Source organism: Sminthopsis crassicaudata, chromosome 4 (genome assembly GCF_048593235.1).
Source record: "Sminthopsis crassicaudata isolate SCR6 chromosome 4, ASM4859323v1, whole genome shotgun sequence".
Classification (NCBI taxonomy): domain Eukaryota; kingdom Metazoa; phylum Chordata; class Mammalia; order Dasyuromorphia; family Dasyuridae; genus Sminthopsis; species Sminthopsis crassicaudata.
Genome location: NC_133620.1, coordinates 365,956,455 through 365,980,749, shown reverse-complemented (window position 1 = coordinate 365,980,749; position 24,295 = coordinate 365,956,455). Strand labels below are relative to the sequence as shown.

At 33.4% G+C, this 24,295-nt stretch overlaps 2 protein-coding genes across 7 annotated transcripts in view; one reads left to right on the top strand and one right to left on the bottom strand.

Moving 5' to 3' along the window:
* The window catches only part of RAD51C (RAD51 paralog C), a 78,584-nt gene that overhangs the window by 22,049 nt on the left and 32,240 nt on the right, over positions 1–24,295 (bottom strand). For 3 of the 5 annotated variants that reach the window (XM_074261939.1, XM_074261941.1, XM_074261940.1), the window contains 3 exons: positions 9,857–9,988; positions 7,110–7,176; positions 1,166–1,226 (listed from right to left, as the gene is read on the bottom strand). In XM_074261939.1, the coding sequence (XP_074118040.1) occupies positions 1,166–1,226; positions 7,110–7,176; positions 9,857–9,988 (260 nt within the window). The remainder of the gene's footprint in view (positions 1–1,165; positions 1,227–7,109; positions 7,177–9,856; positions 9,989–24,295) is intronic. The other 2 variants (XR_012481265.1, XM_074261942.1) reach the window with 1 other exon arrangement.
* The window catches only part of TEX14 (testis expressed 14, intercellular bridge forming factor), a 196,480-nt gene continuing 181,968 nt past the window's right edge, over positions 9,784–24,295 (top strand). For both annotated transcript variants that reach the window (XM_074261938.1, XM_074261933.1), the window contains exon 1: positions 9,784–10,003. The gene's annotated coding sequence lies outside the window, so the exon portion shown is untranslated. The remainder of the gene's footprint in view (positions 10,004–24,295) is intronic.

The following is a 24,295-nucleotide window of genomic DNA, read 5'->3' as shown; positions in this document are numbered from 1 at the left end:
CATGAGGTTATGCCAATTAATCCAAAAGTGGAGAGGCTGGCAGGATTCTGACATTATTCTATAAAGTATATATTTTTTTAAAAAAACACAATTTCTCCCTTTCCATTTTAAGAAAAATGAAAGCTAGTTTGTTCAGTTGCTCAAAGGTTTCAAGTAGGAGAAAAGAATTCATGTTATTAGTTTTATGCACAGAAAGGTGTTTATCAGACAGAAAACTAGGTAACAAAAACAGAGCAAGAAAAAACACAAGGAATGAACACAAGAAATGAAAACATATACAGACATAAAATTTTACATGGCTGACATTAATGAATATTACATTAAATAGCTAAGGAAAATGACCTTATTTTCTATAAAAGAATCCTGGGGAAACATTAAAAAATCATCTTCTCTACAATGCTTTTAAAAATTTCTAGGCTTTAAAGGGTACCAAGCTACTTGTTCAGCAAACTAGATAAAAGATAGTAACTGATTCCAAAAGAAATATAGAGGAGACAGCTTTCCTCTTTTACTGACACTTTCAGGCTTAGTTTATTGTTTAAATATTCTAAAGAATTTTCTTTTCAGCTAAAGGACTTTTCAAGTTCTAAAATTCTTTTATTTAGTACACAGCAGTAGCAACCTGCATTTGTCCCTGCTTTCCATGGAACCAGTGAATAAAAGAAAAGGCCTGATGGGAAGCCTTATGAATTGATACAGAGTGAAGTAAACAGGACCAGAAAAAATAATACAAACAATAACACAACAATGAAAAAGGAGGAACAAAAATACTAATGCTAAAGTTGTATAATTAGAACATCCAAGTTTGTCCCTAAAGGAAGAAGAAAATGTTTCTCCTCTCTCTCTCATCTTTGCAGATGTGGAGAGCTATGGATATGGCAGCTTCTACTGTCAATTTGTTTAGTCTGCTCTCCCCTATACTCCTCTTTTGTATTCTGTGTCTTTTAAAAAGTATGCTTCATTCCAAAGGGAGGAGAAAAGGGAGGAAAAAAGGAGAAAATGAAGATGATAAAAAAGTAAAGACAATGATGAAAATGAAAAGAACAAAGTAAAGACATGTTCAAATGGCATTGCGTGGCTCAACCACAAGAGCAGCTCCAAAGTAGAATAGCTCATGACATTTATTGAACATATATGTAACATGAGTCACTAACCAGTTACTGACCTCTGCTTTTGGTCCCAACGAAGAATTAAACGAATTGTAGCTGCATGTCCCCAACTTTCTCCTAAGGAAAAAAAAAATAACAATAACTTAAGAGTATCTTGCCTTATGTACCTGGTGAAGAGCAGTGTTTCAGACCAACTCCAATCACCAGCTACAGCCTCTTAATTTAATGCAATATAATCAGCCTATTGGGTTTCATCAAGCTCACAACATATGCTATATTACAAACAAGGAAAATACAATACTGTAAATCATATATCTTTTTTTCTTTTAGTTAACTTTATAGTCTATCAGGCATTATGCCAGTCAGTCTTCCATGCCACCATCTATTTTATTATTTATCTATTTTATATCTACCTCTAATTTGACCTCTCCAGATAGAATGTATGCTCCTTAATTTCACCTGTCAGTATATCTTAAGCACAATAACCTGGAGTAAGCATTTAATAAATGCATGATCTGAGTAAGATTTAAGATGTTTGATGAGACAATAGTAAAGAAACCTTGCCTAAGGCTTCTGAGTATTGTGTCTTAATTTGTTATCTTGTATGTTCTTCTAAAATACAACATAGCTTACAAGAGAACTAAATGTATCTGAGCCTCCACAGCCAATTTTAACCCTTTGAGAAATGATGATATTCTATCTTTCAGGTTCAGACAGGGTTTTGGGACTGTATATGAAGCTGGAAGAAAATGATAATTCTTTGTATCTACCAAATTGCTTCAATCAATTGAAATTTTTTTTTTATTATTATATATATATATATATTTTATAATATTATCCCTTGTATTCATTTTTCCAAATTATCCCCCCTCCCTCTATTCCCTCCCCCCGACGACAGGCAATACCATACATTTTACATGTGTTACAATATAGTCTAGGTACAATACATGTGTGCGAATATCATTTTCTTGTTGCACAATAAACATTAGAATCCGAAGGTACATGCAACCTGGGCAGACAGATATTAGTGCTAACAATTTTCATTCCCCTCCCAGTGTTTCTTCTCTGGGTGTAGCTACCTCTGTCCATCATTGATCAACTGGAAGTGAGTTGGATCTTCTTTATGTTGAAGATTTCCACTTCCATCAGAATACATCCTCATACAGTATTGTTGTTGAAGTGTACAGTGATCTTCTGGTTCTGCTCATTTCACTCAGCATCAGTTGATTTAAGTCTCTCCAGGCCTCTCTATATTCCTCCTGCTGGTCATTTCTTACAGAGCAATAATATTCCATAACCTTCATATACCACAATTTACCCAACCATTCTCCAACTGATGGACATCCATTCATCTTCCAGTTTCTAGCTACAACAAAAAGAGCTGCCACAAACATTTTGGCACATATATGTCTCTTTCCGCTCTTTAGTATTTCTTTGGGATATAATCCCAGTAGTAGCGCTGCTGGGTCAAAGGGTATGCACAGTTTGATAACTTTTTGGGCATAATTCCAGATTGCTCTCCAGAATGGCTGGATTCTTTCACAACTCCACCAGCAATGTATTAGTGTCCCAATTTCCCCACATCCCCTCCAACATTTGTCATTATTTGTTCCTGTCATCTTAGCCAATCTGACAGGTGTGTAGTGGTATCTCAGAGTGGTCTTAATTTGCATTTCTCTGATCAGTAGTGATTTGGAACACTCTTTCATGTGAGTGGATATAGTTTCAATTTCTTCCTCTGAGAATTGTCTGTTCATATCCTTTGACCATTTATCAATAATCAATTGAAATTTAATACCACTACTAACTACTGCTTGAATTTTAACATTTGAATTCAAGCTTTTAAAAAAAAGTATCAAAAAGTTATTTATAATAAATAAAAACTTTTATTTATCATGCACTTTGCATATGACATTATTCTAGGTGGAATATAGGTAATTTACTATTTAATTCAGTCATCCAAGATTCTTTTTAATTAAACAAATATCAAGAAAGTCTCAAAAAACTTTAGTAATATTATAAAAGTAAAACATGTTGGCCATTTTTCATATCAAAAAGTTTTCCCTCCATTAGGCATCTTTTAAAAAGAGCACGGAGTCTAAAGTCAGGAGACTTAGTTTTTGACTGAGTGACCAGGACAAGCCTCTGAACTTAACTGTGTCTCAATTTTCTTATTTGAGAATGAGTGTAACAATACTTGTACTATGTATGACCTTAAAGGGGGAAGATTAATGCTCTGCAGTTTAAACTTATCAGAGTGTTAGCCATTATTATTTAATGATGGGAAGGCTCTCAACTTCATTCTCTAATATCTCAAAATTTCTAAGTCTTTTTCCTTCTTCAAAGCTAATCTCCTTCTCCCTATCCTATTTTATTCTATTCGAGGCATAGGTCCAACCCACTATCTCCTTCTTAGCTATATTTTCAGTATCTCCTCTACTTCTTCCCAGAAACATTAGGTCCTTCCAATCTTAAAACAACATTCCATTGAAATCTGTCGCTAATCTTCCTCTCTCTTCCCTTATGCTGATGATTTCCTTTAAATTAGCCATGCTGGCTCTGGAGAGAACCATTAATGGAAGCTTCCCCTGGGACCATAAGTATAAGGACTAGTGACCTTTTACACCACTTGCTGCTTGGCCTCAGTTTCCTTCTCTTTCCGGAACACTTCTCTCTTTTTTGTTGTTCTGTATTCTGTTGGCCTCATGGTAACCATTTTCTCCTGGTTTGTTTTCTTCATGGGTTCCTCTCTTCATGAAGACTCCTTCCCAGGGCCTGGCTCTGTTTTTCACCATCATGCTCTAGCAAGGGTTCAAACATTTGCTTGCTTTCTTCTGAGCTCTAGATCCATATTTCTGGCTGCCTGTTAGTGCCGGAAGGATCTCAAGTTATTCAATCCAACCTCTTATCTTACTGAGGCCACTGGATGTTAAGTGACTGATGGTCAAACTTAATGGTACAAAAACAAAATTTGAACCAAAAGTCTTCTCAATCCAAATGCAGAGTTCCTTCCATTAGATCCCCTTGCCTACCTTCCAGCACCTTAGATTCAACATGTTCAAAAACTCATTATCTTCCCCCAAAACTGGCTGGTTTTTTTGAAGCACCTTTTGCTGTTACTGGCACTATTCTCCCTGTTACCCAGGCTCAACATTTCAATCTGATCTTTTGCTTCATTTCTTTGCCTTCTTCCCATAATCAATCAGTTGCTTTAAGATCACTCTTGAATCCCTCTTCTTAATTCCAGGCTTATTGGATCTCCTGATCGATTTTCCTGTCTCCACTTTCTCTTCTCTTCCAAACCATTTTCTATATCTGCTATATTAGCATTAATAATGTAAAAATCTGATCATGCCAATCCTCTAAAAAAGCTTCTCCCATTGCCCAATGGATAACTATAATAAACTCTTTAGCCTGGCTAGCCAGCCTGGGACCTAATGACTTTTCTAGTCCCTTATTCTACCTGTCAGTATAAACATGAGGCATTCTAGTAATTGTTTCTTCACTGACTCTGTGCAAGCTCAGGCAGGTCTTACAAGAAGTTAGAAAAACTTCAAGTATACACTCAGCAATAAACTAAGTATCTGTTGTCAGAGGACTAACCTAGCTGAGTATGAAGATGCTTCTCCTTCACAAGTCTAGTTACCAGTTCAAAACTTTTTTCTTGAACAGCAGCTCATGAATACTGATGCTATTTAGTACTGCTAATGCAGAGAAATTGGAATCTGTATTCAATGGAAAGTATCCCCAAAATGATGAAATCATAGATTCTCAAAGAAATATTACTGTTATTATTTATGAACTTTATGCTTCAGTCTAACTAGATTATTCACCATTTTACAAGTGTGATTGCCTGTGGGTATTATATTTCATATTTTTTAACTTCACATCATTCTCTAAAACTGCTATGCTTCAACTTACTACCATTTTCACCTAAGAGTGCTGAATTGACCAAGGTCAAATACCAATGTATTCTCTATTCTTCCCCTAATCTTCCTCAGGGAAAACAGTTTCTTGCTTGCTTCTGCATTCTCATTATCACTTGTTTTGTGCTTCTTCTTTATGGTTATATATTTATATGTGTATAGAAATTACATAGTATTATTATCTATATTTTTGTATACCTCTGATCTTCTTTAATAGGTTTTAGAATACTAAACTCCCACCATAGTTTCCCTTTTATAGTTTGTCCTCTAAAATAAGAAATATGCAAATCACATAACTTTACATTTAAAAAACCTCCACAAGACAAAAATTGATTTTAGAGATGCAAGTCACTTAATCATAAAGTATTTTTTGTTGGCTAGAGAATTCTTTTTGAAGTACCACACCTATTTCAGTTACTGAATATTTTGCAAATATCTCTAACAGTGGAAATTTTCTCCACCCAAAACACAAACTACCTGTTACATTTTAATTCAAAAATTTTTGAAAGGTTGCCAAAAAGTGAGATAAAGAAAGTAGAATGTGAAGATATTCAAAGGGATTTATCTACAAGTAATTAAAAATCCTATATTCCCTAAAGAACTATCTTGAATTATCAGTAGGATGATTTCAGCCTGGAGAGACTTACATGAACTGATGCTAAATGAAGGGAGTAGAAGCAAGAGAACATTGTACACAGCAACAATACTTGTGATGATCTACTCTGATGGATGTGGCTCTTTTCAACAAAGTGATTCAGGCTAATTCCAACAGATTTATGATTGAGAGAGCCATCTCCATCCAGAGAGAGTCTGTGGGGATTGAATATGGATCACAATCACACTTTTTTGTTGTTCTTGTTGTTGCTTACTTGGTTTTTTTCCCTTTTATTTTTCCCCTGTTTTTGATCTAATTTTTTCTTGTGCAATATAATAAACATGAAAATATGTTTAGAAGAATTGCACATGTTTAACTCATATTGAATTGCTTACTGTCTAGAGGAGGGAGGGAGGGAAAAAATAAGGAACACAAGATTTTGCAAGAGTGAATGTTGCAAACTATGTTTGCAAGTATTTTGAAAAATAAATAGCTATTACTACTGGGCTTATATCCCAAAGAGATTTTAAAGAAGGGAAAGGGACCTGTATGTGCAAGAATGTTTGTAGCAGCCCTCTTTGTAGTGGCCAGAAACTGAAAACTGAGTGGATGCCTATTAATTGGAGAATGGCTGAATAAGTTGTAGTATATGAATATTATGGAATATTATTGTTTTGTAAGAAAACCAGCAGGATGATTTCAGAAAGGCCTTGAACTGATGCTGAGTGAAATGAGCAGGACCAGGAGATCATTATATACTTCAACAACAATACTATATGATGATCAACTCTGATGGAAGTGGCTCTCCCCAACAATAAGATAAACCAACTCAGTTCCAATAGAGCAGTAATGAATTGAACCAGCTACACTCAGCGAAAGAATTCTGGAAAATGACTCTGAACCACTACATAGAATTCCCAATCCCTCTATTTTTGTCTGCCTGCATTTTGGATTTCCTTCACAGGTTAATTGTACACTATTTCAAAGTCCTATTCTTTTTGTACAACAAAATAACTGTATAGACATGTATACATATATTGTATTTAATTTATACTTTAACATATTTAACATGTATTGGTCAACCTGCTATCTGGGGGAGGGGGTGGGGGTAACGAGGGGGAAAGTTTGAACAAAAGGTTTTGCAACTGTCAATGCTGTAAAATTACCCATGCATATATCTTGTAAATAAAAAGCTATAATAAAAAAAGGAAAAATGATAAAAAAAAAAAAGAAAAATAAACAGCAAGTATTAAATAATTTTTAAAAATCTTCTTCTGTTTTAAAAATCTGTTTCTTCTGTCCCCAGCTGTACTTACATTTCTGTATGGCACTCTTTTCTTCATAATTAAGAAAAGTGTGCTAGAAAATTTATGTTAACAGAATTAATCCTCAGAATAATTTTCAATAAATAAACTTAAGTTTAAGAAATGCTATTAAAACAACTCCATATGCATATTATATTTTAAAAGATTAATTTACCCAAAGCAGGCACTAGTAAGGACTGATTTTTATCAATCTTTGTTGTCATTTGATTAGTCCAAATTACCTATAAAAAGAAAAAGAGAGAAAATGAGCTGATACTATACTCTGCTTTCTCTTAAGAATGAATAAATCCTTTGCCTTTTATTAGAGATGACTATAGAGCAAAACTAAGTCTTTGGCCAATTTTTTGAGACCTTATTTCTATGAGGAAAAAAAAAAGCTGATGCTAAAAAGAAATCTTGTCAATAAAATAAATCTGACTTAAATGCTTTCTATATTAAAAAAACCCTCACTTTTTAACATTTAGAATTTTCTCATTTAAAAACAGTCAATTTACCCAAATAAACACAGTAGGTGATTTATTATGCAAATATGTATAGTTATATAAGATACAGTAAAATTCATAAAGAAAGCAGAAAATCAAATTAAAAGTTAGAACATCCATATAAAACTTAATGAAATTCCTTTTCTAGTTTCTCTTCCTTCCCCTTTTTTCCTGGGTCCTCTCTTTCTCATTTTCTTCCTTTTTCTTCTGTCATTTAAAAAATTTCCTGCTCATGTCTTACATCTGCTATTACTTAGAGCTATTGCTACTGTCCACTGGTGGCAGTCAGAGGTACTAACAGATAATCTCTGGATCAAATAGTAGTCTATGACTAATAGTTTATATTTTGAAATATATTTGTCATTTTTTTTCCTCATTGAAAATAGTTTATTTAATGTTTATACATATTGGATTTAACATATATTTTAACATGTTTAACATGTATTGAATTGCTTGCCATCTAGGGAAGGGGATGTGGGAAAGGAGAAGAAATTCAAGGGTCAAAGTTGTCAAATTATCCATGCATATGTTTTGAAAATAAAAAGCTTTAGCACCAGCCCTGAAGTCAGGAGGACCTGAGTTCAAATCTGGTTTCAGACACTTAACACTTCCTGGCTGTGTGACCCTGAGCAAGTCACTTAACCCCAATTGCCTCAGGAAAAAAAAAAAAAAAAAAAAGGAAAAAAAGAAAAGAAAAGGAGAAAAGGCTTTATTTTTAAAAAAAGAAAAGAAAAGAAAGAAAATAGTTTATTTATTATAAAGTATGGAGCCCTAGGAGAGAAATAGAGGTGGACACTGGGAGAGATTTTGCTGATGTGAAAAATGAGATAACATAAAAATTTATTTTAAAGAGATTTGAAAGGATTGAACAGTTTAATAGCATAAAGGGAAAAAGGAAGTTAAGTATTCTAGAACAGGAAAAACAAACATTAGTAAGAATAACTTAAAACAGAAAAAGCTGTGCTGCCTGGCAAAAGCATACAAAAACTTTAACAATCAGAATTTCTGATATTCCCCTAATACCAACCTTTTTTTCTGATAAGTGAAATTTATATTGCTTTTAGATGGAAGGGATAAAGAACTTTCCATCTTAGAGATGCACTTCTCTCTAAATATACTGTCATGAAGGAAAAGGTTGAGCAATGGTTGCTCTGTTTAGCTAAAAAGAAGGCAATAGAGCATTGTGTTATAGTCAAGTATAGCCATAATACTGCTAGAAAGTCTGTCCTCTAGCTTCCTTTTACAAGTATTAAAAGCTTCCAGAAAACCCAAGGATAACAAGAAATTAGATAAATCTTAGTTAAGTAGATGTTTGATTGTCTAGAGTTGACAACACAAACAGCAACTTTATCTTTTATGGCTAGCTACATGACACAGTGAATAGAGTGCTAGGTATAGAGTCAGGAAGACTCATCTTCCTGAGTTCAAATCTGGTTACTTACTAGTTATCTGTCCTTGGGCAATCACTTAATTCTATTTGCCTCAATTTCTTAATTTCTTCAGCTGTAAAATGAACTAGAGAAGAAAATGGCAAACCACTCTAGTATCTTTGCCAAGAAAACCACAAAAGGAATCATGAAGAGTCAGACATAACTGAAAAATAACACCAAATTTCAGCTTATGCCATAAATGCCTTTTTCCCCCTCTAATTATTTTTGTAATTATAATTTTTGTTTAAAAAAATTTTCATTATTTTGCCCATTACATCCCCTAAGGAAGAAATAACCAAAATATTAACTTCTGTTTTACCAAGAATATTTTTTAAAGTTGGATTGTGTCTTGCTAGCACATATTATAATCTAATTATTCTTTGCAAAAATACTTGAGTAAATTCTATCATATAAAGAAAATATTAAGAATAATGACTAAAATTCCTCTGGAATGACATTTTTGCGAGAGAAGCACCAAACATCATTTAGAATTACAACCTTTCACGTTGGCTGAATAGTTCTCAAACTATAAATATCTCTAAGTAGAACATGCCACCTACTGGCCACTTAAGAGTAATAGAAATCTGGATAATGATGAAATGAGCGAAACTAAGATGGAATACTATCAATTTCTATAGGTGATAGGAAATTCCTAAATACCACTGTTAGGGAAAATGAATAACAACAACAAAGATAATAACAAATCAGTAACAGCGAGGTGAATTCTCTATTTTCAGGTATTGGCAGAGAGAATTTGGAATTATTGCTTACCAGATATACCACAAAGTCAAAGACAAACTACTACCAGAATTGGCATTATTAGATAAAGCAATGACTTCACATAAAGGAAGAAAAAAAATCTTACTCATCATAATGCCCACTTTGTCTTACTAAGTCAAACAAAGTCTAATTTGCTATATGTAGGCACTGGAAGGTATAGTAGGTAAAATCTGATATAATTATGAAACTTTCTTGATCCATAAACTTACAGCTAAATTGTGATTATTTGCCATGCTGATCAGTTGCTGTGCTAGTCCATTCAGTAACCGTGTTCGAAGGGAGAGGTCATCAAAATCATGCCGAAATGGAAATGCAATTCCATCGACTATAATCAGCTGAACCTAAATACACAAAAGGTAACAATGCAGTCAACATTCAATTTTTTAAAATTTACTAAAACCAGAATTTCACTTTAACAAGTTATTTTAAGGATTAGTTATGACTTTATACAAGTTAACCATCTATACAACTTTAGATTAATGTAAGAATTGTTAAAAATTGGACTTTATTAGTCAAGTGATTCATTAGGCTAAAGATAATAATTCACCTAATCATAATAAAAGAAATTGTAATATTAAGCTTTTAACATTGTACTGTAATGCTGGAGAAAGTGATGCAAGATAGAGATTAGAGAGTTTTTAATATTTTATTTGAGAGGGAGAGATTGTCTGGGGCCAAAACATGATCCAAATTGATCTCAGCAGACTGAATGGGACTTGAGTCTCAAAGCATTCAGTAACCAGTGAAGAAGTCCAGGGATTCTTTATAGGGCTCCAGGGATCAGGAGAGAAAAAAGGTTGATGGGGGTGGGATAAGAACACTGGTGAGCAGGAATTTCCAGGAACAGACCATAAATTCGGTTCTGACAGTTTGGAGGTAAGGACCATAAATTCTTGATAACTTAGGAGGACGGACCTAGGAGCCAGGATGTCTGAAATAGAAGATCTCCCCCTTATCTGAGATTAAACATTTACAGTTTGTGACCCTAAAATAGCCAGCCCTAAGTTATATTAGTCCTAATGTTCAGGAAAGGGGGTTGTAACCAGGGGAATTGAGGCAGAACAATTCAGATAAACTGAAATAGAACAGTTAAGGGAAACCAAGACAGGACAATCAGAGAAACTGAGGCAGAATAATTAAAGAAAATTGTGGCATAACAATACTTATCATATAAATATACCACATTACCATGAAAATACAATATAGCATTTACTGCTGATTATAGCATATTTGAAGTTTCTGTCCAAAAGATTTTATTCTGTATTGTTTTGTTTTCATAAAATTTTCCAAGACAACATCTCATGAAGATTTAATGAATTTTAAATGAACAATCTTGCTTTGCTTGAAATATACCAGAAATTTATTATAATAATGCAAAAACTTAGTATAAAGTAGACCTGTCCTTAGCCCCATTCAAATAGGCTGATTGGTAGATAATGGAATATTTGTAAGTTCTGTCTAAAAGAGAGCTCCAAGGCACTGCACCATTGAAATCCAAAAGGAGACAAGAGTCAGAGATCTCATCCTGGCCCAGATCTTTCCTATGTATTTATCACATTAGAATTTTTGCAATATACACAACAAAACTGATCAACTACTAGATCAGCACTCCAGTACTCTGGGAATGACTGACTCTTTCTAGCTAACTATGTGGAAATCAGGGCCAAAGGACTTAACTGTTTGGCAATGATAACTCTTATCAGCCACTATGCAGGAAAAAACTAATGATTCAATGGATCTTTAAAGGAGAATGAAGCCTCATAAGGAAGAAGTCTGTTTGAATCTTTGAGAGTGGTCAAAAAAATGAGTAGTTTTAAAAGAAGAATAAGCATCTATTGTTTTATTAGATAGAATAGAATGTTAATCCCAAACTGTATTTTAACATAATGTGACCTCTCCTTATTCAAAATTCTGACAAAAGTTACTATAAATTGTCTTCTGCTAAAAATATGTCTGAGGGAATGAAGTTGGAAAGTGGGTGGGATGTGGAAAGAGAGGATGTGGCATTTGGGGCAATTCTCTAAGCTAAAAATCCTTGGGCTTAGAATGTAAAATTTAAAAATATATATATGAAATTTGGATCAAAAGGCATTATATAGAATTAATGTGTTTCTTTTTTTTCTCTGACACGGTCAATATGTGCTTGTGAAAAAGTTTTGCAGTTGTTTTGCTTCTTTTGTGTATAGGAAATAATTACCTCTCCTATACATGTTTTGTTGGATACAGTTACCTTTCTAATTCATTTCATTCTGAAAAGATCTTAAATATGTATCAAAACACAAGCTTTAAGAAATTTCCCCCCAGATGCAGGGGAGGGTGGTGGTATAAAGGGCTATCAAGTGAAAGAAGAAAAACGACTTGTCTTTTAGGTAGACTTTTCTTTTAGAATTAAACTCAGTAATGCTCAATTGATTCCAAAGCAGAGGGGCACCTTAATGGAAAGAGCACTCCTAGCAGGTATGATTGTTTAAGATATGATTATTTTTGTTCCAGTTTTATCTTGTAATGCTGGAGAGACTGAGGCAAGATGGAGATTAAAGAGTTTTTAATATTTTATTTGGGTTTCTGAAAGGAAGAGATTTTCTGCTACCAAAGGATCCATTTTTGGTCCTAGGGCCGATGTCTTAAAGCATTCTGAATCAGCATCAAATGTGAGATAGTAATGGTTTATATATGGCTCCAGAGATCAGAGTAGACAAAGGCAAGGAGTGGGATCCAAACACTGCAAGCGGGAATTTCCAGGGATGGACCATCAATCCAGTTCTGACAGGATGGGGGGTGAGGACCATAAATTCTTACAAACTGGGACTTAAGAGGATAGTCAAACTAGAGGCAGGAAGTCTGGAGAGGTAGATGATGCCAATTAAGTATCTGAAATAGGACATCTGGAGTTTTATCTTTTGGAATGCCAGAGTAGCCAGATCTTTACAGCCCTAATGAACAGAAAGTGGGGTTGCATCCAGGGGGATAGAAGCAGAACAGTTAAGGGAATTGAAGCAGAACAATTTAGGGAAACTGAGGCAGAACAATTTAGGGAAACTGTGGCACAACAATCTTTCCTATTAGATTATAAATTCCTTGATGGCAGGGATTACAACAAAGGCAAAGTATTAGCACAGAATCTCATTTAGATAGTTTCTGACTGGGGCAGCTGTGGTGCAGTGGATAGAACACCAGCCCTGAAGTCTGGAGGATCTGAGTTCAAATCTGCTCTCAGACACTTAACATCCTAGCTGTGTGATCCCTGGCAAGTCACTTAACTCCAATTGCCTCAGGAAAAAAAAAAGTTCTGTAAGTAATATAAAATATTTGAGAATCTACCTGTCAAGAAAAAGTCAGAAACTATATGAACACAATAGATAGTTCCTGACTAATTTGACTTTATATAAAGAATTCTGAAAGAAATGTGCATCCCCCCCCAAAAAAACACCTAAGTTAACTTTACTGTATATTACTGTGTTCTCTCTCTTCACTCTTGCCCCTATGCTTAGGCTCTGGGATCTCCCAGCCCTCCACTAAAACAAACAAAAAACCCTAAAACAAAAACCCCCAAAAATTTCCAAGTGAAAACAAAGAATGGAGAGACTACCACAGACCATAGCCTCCATACTGGGAGCTTAGCTTGAGACCTCCAGGGCTAAGAGAAGAGATCCTTATGTTCTGCCTCAATGTCTGCCTTCCCTCTATTTACTTGGGTTCTAAGTGTCTGTCCTCAAACCCTGTGTCTCCCATTCTTTCCTATCTGTGTCCTCATTCCGATCAGACCCCTGTTTGGTTGGACCTAGTACCCATGTGACCCTTCTCTGGGTCTTGATTCTCTGTACTCAATTCCCAAGTATACTTGAACCATGGGCCCACCTCTTCCTCTTTGAGGACCAAGGCTTTCTTTCTACCTGTCTCTGTCCTTTCCTTCCCCACATCCTCAGGCAAATTTATAGCATATGAAGATATTTTACATACAAGTTCTTTAGAAAGGTCTTTATATAAGCTTACTTACATAAAGTGAGAAGTGTCTTTATATAATAAATTCTAAATGGCCTATGTGACACTAGATCAGTTAACCCTATTTGCCTCTTTATCAAGAAAATCCCAAATGGAATCATGAAAAGTTAGACATGACTGAAAAAAGTGAGCAACAATCATTCTTGCTGGACTCCAGTGATACTTATATTAACCTTAAGCTGTATCTAGTCTTACTCATGGAGGTTAGACAAAGAAGCTATTAAAAAGTAGAATATAAGTGAGGCACCTTATTTATGCTCAGAAGTAATGACTTAAGAGCAACTGGAATCATACTCATAATTATTTATTGCATTATAGTCCAGTTGACAGTTCAGCTATGAAATTTATGACCTATTTTTACTTCCTTTACTTGTTCTGTATAATCTAGATTAAAAAAAAAAAAAAAGCATTTCCTGTATTTTGAAAGTTATGCAACAGAGCATCAATCCTACTGAAGCTTCCATTGTAAGCTAGAGGTGACAGTGGGTTTTTGAAGACCAGGCAGGTGGAGTATTAACTGACAGGCTTTTACCATGCATGCATCTGAGGACCAACCAGTTAAATATGGAGAGGCTCAGGGGAGTAAGTGGTGCAGTAGATAGAGCACCAGCCCTGAAGTCAGAAGGACCTGAGTTCAAATCTGTCCTCAGACACTTAACAATTCCTAGCTATGTGACCCTGGGCAAGTCACTTAACCCCAACTGCCTCAGCTAAATAAATAAATAAATAAATAAATAAATAAATAAATAAATAAATAAATAAATAGATAGATAGATAGATAAATAAATAACTAAATAAATATATAAATATATAAATAAATATTTTTGAAAAATTTAAAAGGAAAAAAAAACTGCTTTTCGCTCTTCCTGGTTCTCCTCCATCCTTTCTCTCCCTTTTCTCTTCTCTCTCCCCTTACTCTTTCTTCTTCCTCATGCCCCCCATATACAGACATAAACATTATATATGCTTTCACATATGAATGTGTTTATTAATATGAATATTAGTACATATTAATATCTAGGACAAATAATGCAGAGGAACTATGATCCAGACTCATATTTGAAAAGAGGAAGAGAATGGGTTGGATGGACTGCATTTGAGAATTTGCACAGTGCACTAAAAATCCTAAAGTGTATCCATTTTGATACAAATGTTCTTTCAGAAATGTTGTATGGTTGTGAATATAAGAATACTACAATTTCCAAAGATAAAAATGTTTGGGTAATCAAAATGAGTAGAGATAAGGATGGCAGGCATAGAAAAATAGGAATATTTCCAGCTTTGACCTATTTACAAAAGATGATGGCATATGGGATATCACTGGGGAAAGTATTATCAGTAAAGAAAATGGATCAATCATGCAGCTAGAACAAGGATGAGCTTTTCTGTTCTACCTGTTCTCCCTTCCTTCCCTTCTGAACAGAGGTTCAATCTCTTTCCCTTTCATGTGCTTTGTTCTTCTAACCAGTCTTTATGACTTCCTAGCTGCACTCCTCACATTTGCAATGAGAATTATGCTTCCATTCTGAGTGATGAAATTCTGAAATCAAATCCCACAAGCGGATTCCTGCTTAACCCAGAATTTAAAATTGTACCACATAATACATTGTCATTTGCAATATATAGCATTAATTTAGAATTCTACAGTGGTGATATAAAGACAATAAAAACTTTATAATGGAATATGAACGAACATAAATAAAAAGAAAAACACTTATTTTGTCCTAATGGAATGGTGCTGTTGTAGTTTTTTAAACAATGATGTTTCTCCTGAAAAGGCATGTACATTATTTTTTTGATAAGCTTAAAAAGTTCTGGAACAATGACAAATTGTTCTTTTGATTATGCTATGAGAAGCCCTCATAGATTTATAAAAATGAATAGAATAATTGGACTAAAGCTTAAGAATAATATGCACTGCTAAGGAAGAAAAACCAGTATAATAGCAACTTTTCCTAAATTGTCGCTCTTATCTTTGTGTATATACACTATCGATAATTGTTGACTGCTCTTTTTAACATTTATAAAAGTTTTGTTTCGGGGAAGATATAGAATAAGGCAGGAAATTGCCTGGCTCTTCCAAATTTCTTCATAAAATAAATTAAAATAAATGCCTCAGGGTGAATGTTAGAATGGCAGAAATAATGAAGTTGGAATAGGTTAGCTTGGGAAGACTTGAAGAAAGAGCAAATCTCCCAGGAGGTAGTCTGGCTACAGTGAAGTGCAGATACCTCCAGGTGGATGAACTGACAAACAATAAGTCCTAAGGACAGCAAAGACAATATGGAGGGTCAGACAATTGATCCCGGGAGCTTGTAGGGTTCACTGTTGTGCTGGACAGGGGACCCAGGTGAGCTCCCAGATTGTAGCTGAAGAGAAGCAAGTACACACCAATGAGTGAAGTTTCAGAAGGGTAAGGGCCCTGATGGAGATGGTCACTCATAGTGGAATGGGCAGTGGTTTTGGTTTCAGGGCAGTATTGAGCTTAGGTTTTCAGGGCAGTGGAGAGGGGGAGGGACAGCAGGGAATAAAAGCTATCTGTCATGACAGATTTGCAAGGGACTCTGGTCCTTATTAAGGAACAAAGAGGAATATCTTAGATCAGGCTGCCGAACAGAAAAAAAAGAGCACAAAAAATCTGAAACTTCCGGCATTATTCCCCTCACTTCAGGACCAGAACACGATTCTCATGTGAAATTAACAATCAAGAAATAAACTACTAAAAAATGAGAAATAAAAAGAAAAAGAACACAATCATAAATAGCTACTATGGTAGAGAAAATCTGGGTTCAAATTCAGAGGAAGAATGCAAAGTCAAAGCAGTTATTTCTACTTAAAAGAAAAATGTAAAATGGTTACAAGCCCAAAAGGAATTCTTAAAATTGCTTTAAAAGGACTGTAAAAATTAAAATGAGTCTGAATGAAAAACTAAAAGTAATTCAAAAAAATTATTTTTTAAAAGTCGACCAATTGGAAAGAGAGATGCAAAACCTTATGGAAGAAAACAGTTTCTTAAAAATTTGAATTGGTCTGATGGACTTAGCTCTCTTCAACAATGAGATAATTCAAACCAGTTCCAACTGTTTAGTGATGAAGAAAGCCATCTACACTCAGAGAGTGGACTATGGGAACTAAGTGTGGTTCACAACATAGCATTTTCACTCTTTTTGTTGTTTGCTTGCATTTTATTTTGGTTCTCTCTCCCTCCCTCCTTTTTATTGGTTTGATTTGATTTTTCTTGTGTGGTAAGATAATTGTATAAATATGTATGCATATATTGGATTTTTTAAAAATTAGAATTGGGCAAGGGGAAGCTAAGGACTTTATAAAACACCAATAAATAATAACAAAATAAAAAGAAGGGAAAAATAGAAAAGAATATGAAACATCTCATTAGAAAAACTACTATCACGGAAAATAAATCAAAAAGGCATAAGAATAGCTGGACTGCTAAAAGTTATAAGAAAAAAAAAAAAGTCTAGACACCATACTTCAAGAAAATATTGAGGAAAATTACCCTGAAATTTTAGCAGAATAGAAATTGAAAAAAAATCCACTGATCAACACTTGAAAAAAATCCCAAAATGAAACTCACAGGAACATTATAGCTAAGTTTCAAAGCTTCTAGATCAAGGAGAAAATGTTACAAGAAACCACAAAAAGCATGAAATACTGTGAAGCTGAAGTCACACTAACTTAAGCTTTGACAGCTTCTACACTAAAAAGAGCAAAGGGCATAGAACATGATATTCTGGAGAGCAAATTACCAGATTTACAACCAAGAACAATTCACCTAGCAAAACTGAGTTTAATCCTGCATGAAAAAAAAAAATAAAAATAAAAAGACTATTTAATGAATTAAAGGCTTTACAGATATTCAACAGGAAAAGATTAGGGCTGAATGAAAAATAAGACCTACAAAAATCAAGAGAAACAAAAGAAGTAAATATGAGAGATCAATTATGAGAGATTTAATAAAGTCAAACTAATTTACTTCTTATATGGGAAATGCTATTTTTAACTCTTTAAAAATATTATATTACTACATAAGTTTGAAAGAATATATATATAAAGCTTGAGGTTAAACTAAGTGTGATAGGATGATCCTAAAAAATAAAATTGGCTAGGGAGAGGAAAATGGAGCAATTATGTTATATGATCTCATACAAGTGAGGGAAGAACATTAAAATGGAGAGCAGGAGAGGGGGTAGAGGACTGATAGTGCTAGAATCTTAGACTCATCAGAACTGGGTTAAAGAGAATCACATGTATATTTAGAAGAGTATAAAAGTCTTCTTAAGAGAGCAAGGGGATATGATAGAAGAATTCATCTTAGAGGGGTATGCAGATCAAGAAATAAGAGAGCAAGGGAAGAAGATAAGAAAGGGATTCTTTGAAGAATGGCAGATTAGGGAAGCGGTGTTCAGATGTTTAAGGAGGGCTAGAATAAAAAAGAGAGGGAGAAAAAAGGTAAAAATAGGGTGGAGGCAAATAAATATACAGTTTAGTAACTATAATTCTGGATGTGAATGACTTGAATTTATGTATAAAATAGAAATGGATGGCAGAATTTATTAAAAACCAGAATTAAGAACCAGAAATATGTCACTTATTTAAAAAAAGTTTAAAATGAGAGATATAAATATAAATATAAATATATATATATACATATATATATAGAGTATAAATAAAGGGCTGGGTGTAATTGATTATACTTCAGCTAATGTAAAAGAAGTTGGTGTAACAATCATGATCTTAGATAAAATTAAAGCTAAAATGGATTTACTCAAAAGAAATACACAGGGAAACTACATTATCTCCAAAAAGTTTCAAATATAATAAAGTAAAATCAATACTATACCTCTATATACCAAATGCTATAGCAGCCAATTTTTAAAAGGAAAAGGTAAATTAATTTTAGGTGAAAACAGAGCTCAAAACTATAACCTTCTCCTCTAGAAATAGGTAAATCTAACCAAAAAATAAATATGAAAGAAATCAAGAAGCTGAATAGAATCTTAGATAAGCTGGATATGATAGATGGCTGAAGAAAAATGAAGAAAATAGAAAGGAACATACCTTTTTCTTAGCAGTCAATAGTACTATAAAACTGGCCACATATCAAGGCATAAAAGCTTTCTAGTTAAATACAGAAAAGCAACTATATTAAATGCATCCTTTTCAGATCATAATGCAATGGTTGGTTCTTGGACCATGGAAACATCAATCAAAAGTAAAGTGAAGACTACATACTAAATAACCTAATTGTAAAGAATAAGTATAGAACAAGCTAAAGAAATAAAAAATTTTATAAAGAGAATGATAATGATAAAACAATATACCAAAACCTATAGGATGTAGCAAAAGCAGTAAACAGAAGAAAATTTGTATCTCTAAATGCTTAAATCAATAAAAGAGAGAAAGAGAAGACCAATGAATTGGGTACACAATTTTTTTTTTAAAAGAGCAATTTTAGAATTCCCCAATAAACAAAAATTAAGTTTGAGATTAATAAAACTGTATGTAAAAAAATCACTGAATTAATAAAACTAGAAGCTAATTTTATGAAAAACAACAATAAAAGAGATGAACTATTGCTTAATATAATTTTAAAAAGAGAAAAAAACCAATTACTAGTATCAAAAATAAAATGCCACTAATAAAAATGAAATCAAAGCAATTATTATCAGTAATTTTGCCCAATTATATGCCAATAAGTTTAACAATTTAAGTAACATGGGAGAATAATTACAAAAATATAAATTGCTTAGCCTAACCAAAGAGGAAATAGAATATATAAACAAACTTATTTTAGAAAAAGAAACTGAATAAGCCATCAATGCGCTTCTTAAGAAATGGGTTTACAAGTGAATTCTATAAACATTTAAAGAACAACTAATTCTAATATTAAATTACTTGCAAAATCAGGCCAAGAAAGACTCCTACAGAATTCCTTTTAAGAAATAAATATGGTGCTGAAGCCTAAACCAGGAAAAAGCAAAAATAAAGAAAATTATAGATCAATTTCACTAATGAAAATGGACCCAAAATTTAAAATAAAATACTAACTAGGATACTATAATAATATATCACAAAAACTGTGTTGTGACCAAGTAGGACTTATATCAGGAATGCAGGAATAGTTTAACATAAGAAAAACTATACATAATCTATCAGTAACAAAAGATAACAAAAGTCATGATTATACCAATAGTTGCAGAAGTCTTTTAATGAAATATAACACTCATTCATTGAAAGAAAAGATATAAATTATAAATGAAATAAAATTCTTAAAGTTATGCTATGTACATAAAACAATCAGCAAGAGTTATTCATAAGGGTGAAGAGCAAGAAGCCTTCCCAACAAAATCGGAAGTGAAGGATGCCCTCTGTCACCAATATTATTCATTAATGTATTTAAAATGCTATCAATTACTCAGGATCTAGCAGCTACCACATTAAAAGATTGAAGGGCCTAGAATCTGCTATTCCAAAAGGCAAAGGAACTTGTAATACAGCTAAGAATAAACTACCCAGCTAAGCTGAGCATTTTCTTCCAGGGAAGAAGATGGACATTCAGTGAAACAGGTGAATTCCATTTATTCCTAATGAAAAAGCCTGAGCTAAACAAAAAGTGTGACCTCCAAATATAGGACTCAAGAGAAGCATAAAAAGATCAAAAGAACTCTTAAGAACCCTATTTCTGTTGCAGGCATATATAAAGAGCATGTTTATAATTTGATTTTAATGTTATATTTTTTTTAAAAGGGAATTAGAAATGGAAAGGTGATTGTATCAGAAAAAGGGAAAAGTGGAGGTAAAAAAAAAAGAGGAAAATTACATCTCACGAAGAGGCAAAGGAAACTTATATGAGGGAATTAAGGGAAGGGGAAGCACATTGTGTTAATCTTACTCTCATCAGATTTGGTTCAAAGAAAAAACATTAGACATATTTGGTTTTCAGAGAAACTTTTCTCACCTCATTAAAAAGTGAGAGAGGAAAAGGGAAAAGGAAAAAAGTAGGCTAAATAGAAGGGAATACAGAAATAATAAGGGAAAAGTATAAGAAAGGGGGAGGGTCTTAAAGGGGGAAGGAGGGATTCTAAAGAGGGAGAGCTGTATGAGGCAAATGAGGCAAGGTAAATTTAATACTGGGGAGGGAGGGCAAGGTAGCAAAGAAAAAGAAAAGTATAATCTGGGGATAATAAGACGGCAGGAAATACAGAATTAGTAATTTTAATCGTAAATGTGAATGGGATGAACTCTCCCATAAAGTGGAGGCGGAGAGACTGGATCAAAAGCCAGAATCCTACAATATGTTATTTACAGGAAACACATTTAAAGCAGGGTGATACATACATAAAAGTAAAAGGCTAGAACAGAAGCTATTATGCTTCAGGTGAAGTAAAAAAAAGCAGGAGTAGCAATCCTGATCTCAGATCAAGCAAAAGCAAAAATTCATCTAATTAAAAGAGATAAGGAAGGAAACTATATCTTGCTAAAGGGTAGCATAGACAATGAAGCAATATCAATGCTAAACATATGCACCAAATGATATAGCATCTAAATTCTTAAAGGAGAAGTTAAGAGAGTTGCAAGAAGAAATAGACAGCAAAACTATAATAGTGGGAGATCTCAACCTTGAACTCTCAGAATTAGATAACTCAAACCACAAAACAAATAAGAAAGTAGTTAAAGAGGTAAATAGAATATTAGAAAAGTTGGGTATGATAGATCTTTGAATGGAGGCAGAAAGGAGTACACTTTCTTCTTAGCAGTTCATGGAACCTATACAAAAATTGATCATATATTAGGACATAAAGACTTCAAAATTAAATCCAGAAAGGCAGAAATATTAAATGCATTCTTTTCAGATCATGATGTAATAAAGACTACATTCAACAAAAAGCTAGGGATAAATAGGCCAAAAAGTAAATGGAAACTAAATAATCTTATCCTAAAGAATGAATGGGCGAAACAGCAAATCATAGATACAATTAATAATTTCACCCAAGAGAATGACAACAATGAGGCAACATACCAAAATTTGTGGGATGCAGCCAAAGTGGTAATAAGAGGAAATTTTATATCTCTAGAGGCTTACTTGAATAAAATAGAGGAAGAGAAGATCAATGAATTGGGCTTGCAACTTAAAAAGCTAGAAAAAGACCAAATTAACCTCCCCCAACCAAATACTAAACTTGAAATTCTAAAATTAAAAGGAGAAATTAAGAATATTGAAAGTTAAAAAAAAAACTATTTAATTAATAAATAAAACCAAGAGTTGTTGAAAAAACTAACAAAATAGATAAACCTTTGGTAAATTTGATTAGAAAAAGCAAAGAGGAAAATCAAATTGTTAGTCTTAAAAATTAAAAGGGGGAACTTTCCACGAATGAAGAGGAAATTAGAGCAATAATAAGGAATTACTTTGTCCAACTTTATGCCAATAAATTTGATAACCTAAGTGAAATGGATGACTACCTTCAAAAATATAGCCTGCTCAAATTAACAGAGGAGGAAGTAAATTGCTTAAATAGTTCCATTTTAGAAAAAGAAATAGAACAAGCTATTAATCAACTCCCTAAGAAAAAATCCCCAGGACCAGATTAATTTACATGTGAATTGTACCAAACATTTAAAGAACAATTAACTCCAATGGTATATAACCTATTTGAAAAAATAGGGAATGAAAGACAAACAAAACTACCAAATTCCTTATATAACACAGACATGATACTAATACCTAAACCAGGTAGGTTGAAATAGAGAAAGAAAATTTTAGACCAATCTCCCTAATGAATATATTGATGCAAAAATCTTAAATAAAATATTAGCAAAAAGATTACCAAAAAATCATCCCCAGGATAAAACACCATGACCAAGAAGGATTTATACCAGGAATGCAGGGCTGGTTCAATATTAGGAAAACTATTAGCATAATTGACTATAACAATAATCAAATTAACAAAATCATATGATCATCTCAATAGATGCAGAAAAAGCATTTGATAAAATCCAACAGCCATTCCTATTAAAAACACTTGAGCCTATAGGAATAAATGGACTTTTCCTTAAAATGGTCAGGAGCAGCTATTTAAAACCATCAGTAAGCATCATATATAATGGGGATAAATTGGAACCATTCCCAGTAAGATCAGGAGTGAAACAAGGTTGCCCACTATCACCATTATTATTCAATATTGTATTAGAAACACTAGCCTAGGGGGAAGCTAGGTGGCACAGTGGATAGAGCACCAGCCTGGAATTCAGGAGGACCCGAGGTCAAATCTAGTCTCAGACACTTAACACTTCCTAGCTGTGTGACCCTGGGCAAGTCACTTAACCCCAGCCTCCAAAAAAAAAAAAAAAAAAAGAAAAGAAAAAGAAAAAGGAAAAGGAAAAGAAACACTAGCCTTGGCAATAAGAGTTGAGAAAGAGATTAAAGGAATTAGAGTAGGTAATGAGGAAATTAGATTATCACTCTTTGCAGATGATATGATGGTATACTTTAGAGAACCCCAGAGATTGTACTAAAAAGCTATTAGGGATAATCCACAACTTTAGCAAAATTGCAGGATATAAAATAAATCCATATAAGTCATCAGCATTCTTATATATCACTAACAAAATCCAACAGCTAGAGATACAAAGAGAAATTCCATTTAAAAGTATAGCATAATATATTTGGGAATCTATATGCTAAAGGAAAATCAGGAACTATATGAGCAAAACTACAAAACATTTTCCACATAAATAAAGTCAGATCTAACTAATTGGAAAAATATTAAGTGCTCTTGGATAGGTTGAGCAAATATAATAAAGATGACAATACTACCTAAACAAATCTATTTACTTAGTTCTATATACCAATCAAACTCCCAAAAAAAACTATTTTAAAAACCTAGAAAAAATAACAACAAAATTCATCTGGAAGAACAAAAGTTCAAGACTTTCAAGGGAACTAATGAAAAAAAAAAAAAAAATCAAATGAGGTGGCCTAGCTGTACCTGATCTAAAACTATATGATAAAACCATTTGGTATTGGCTAAGAAACAGACTAGTTGATCAGTGGAATAGGTTAGGTTCACAGGACAAAATAGTCAATAACTATAATAATCTAGTGTTTGACAAATCCAAAGACCCCAGCTTTTGGGATAAGAATTCACTGTTTGACAAAAACTGCTGGGAAAATTGGAAATTAGTATGGCAGAAACTAGGCATTGACCCAAACTTAACACTGTACACGAAGATAAGGTCAAAATGGGTTCATGACCTAGGCATAAAGAATGAGATTATAAATAAATTAGAAGAACATATACCCAGGACCAGATGGATTTACAGGTGAATTCTACCAAACATTTAAAGAACAACTAACTCCAATGCTATATAAACTATTTGAAAAAATAGGGATTGAAGGAGTCCTAGCAAATTCCTTCTATGACACAGACATGGTACTGTTACCTAAACCAGGTAGATCAAAAACTGAGAAAGAAAACTATAGACCAATTTCCTTAATGAATATTGATGCTAAAATCTTAAATAAGATATTAGCAAATAGACTTCAGAAAATCATCCCCAGGATAATACACTATGACCAAGTGGGATTTATACCAGGAATGCAGGGCTGGTTTAATATTAGGAAA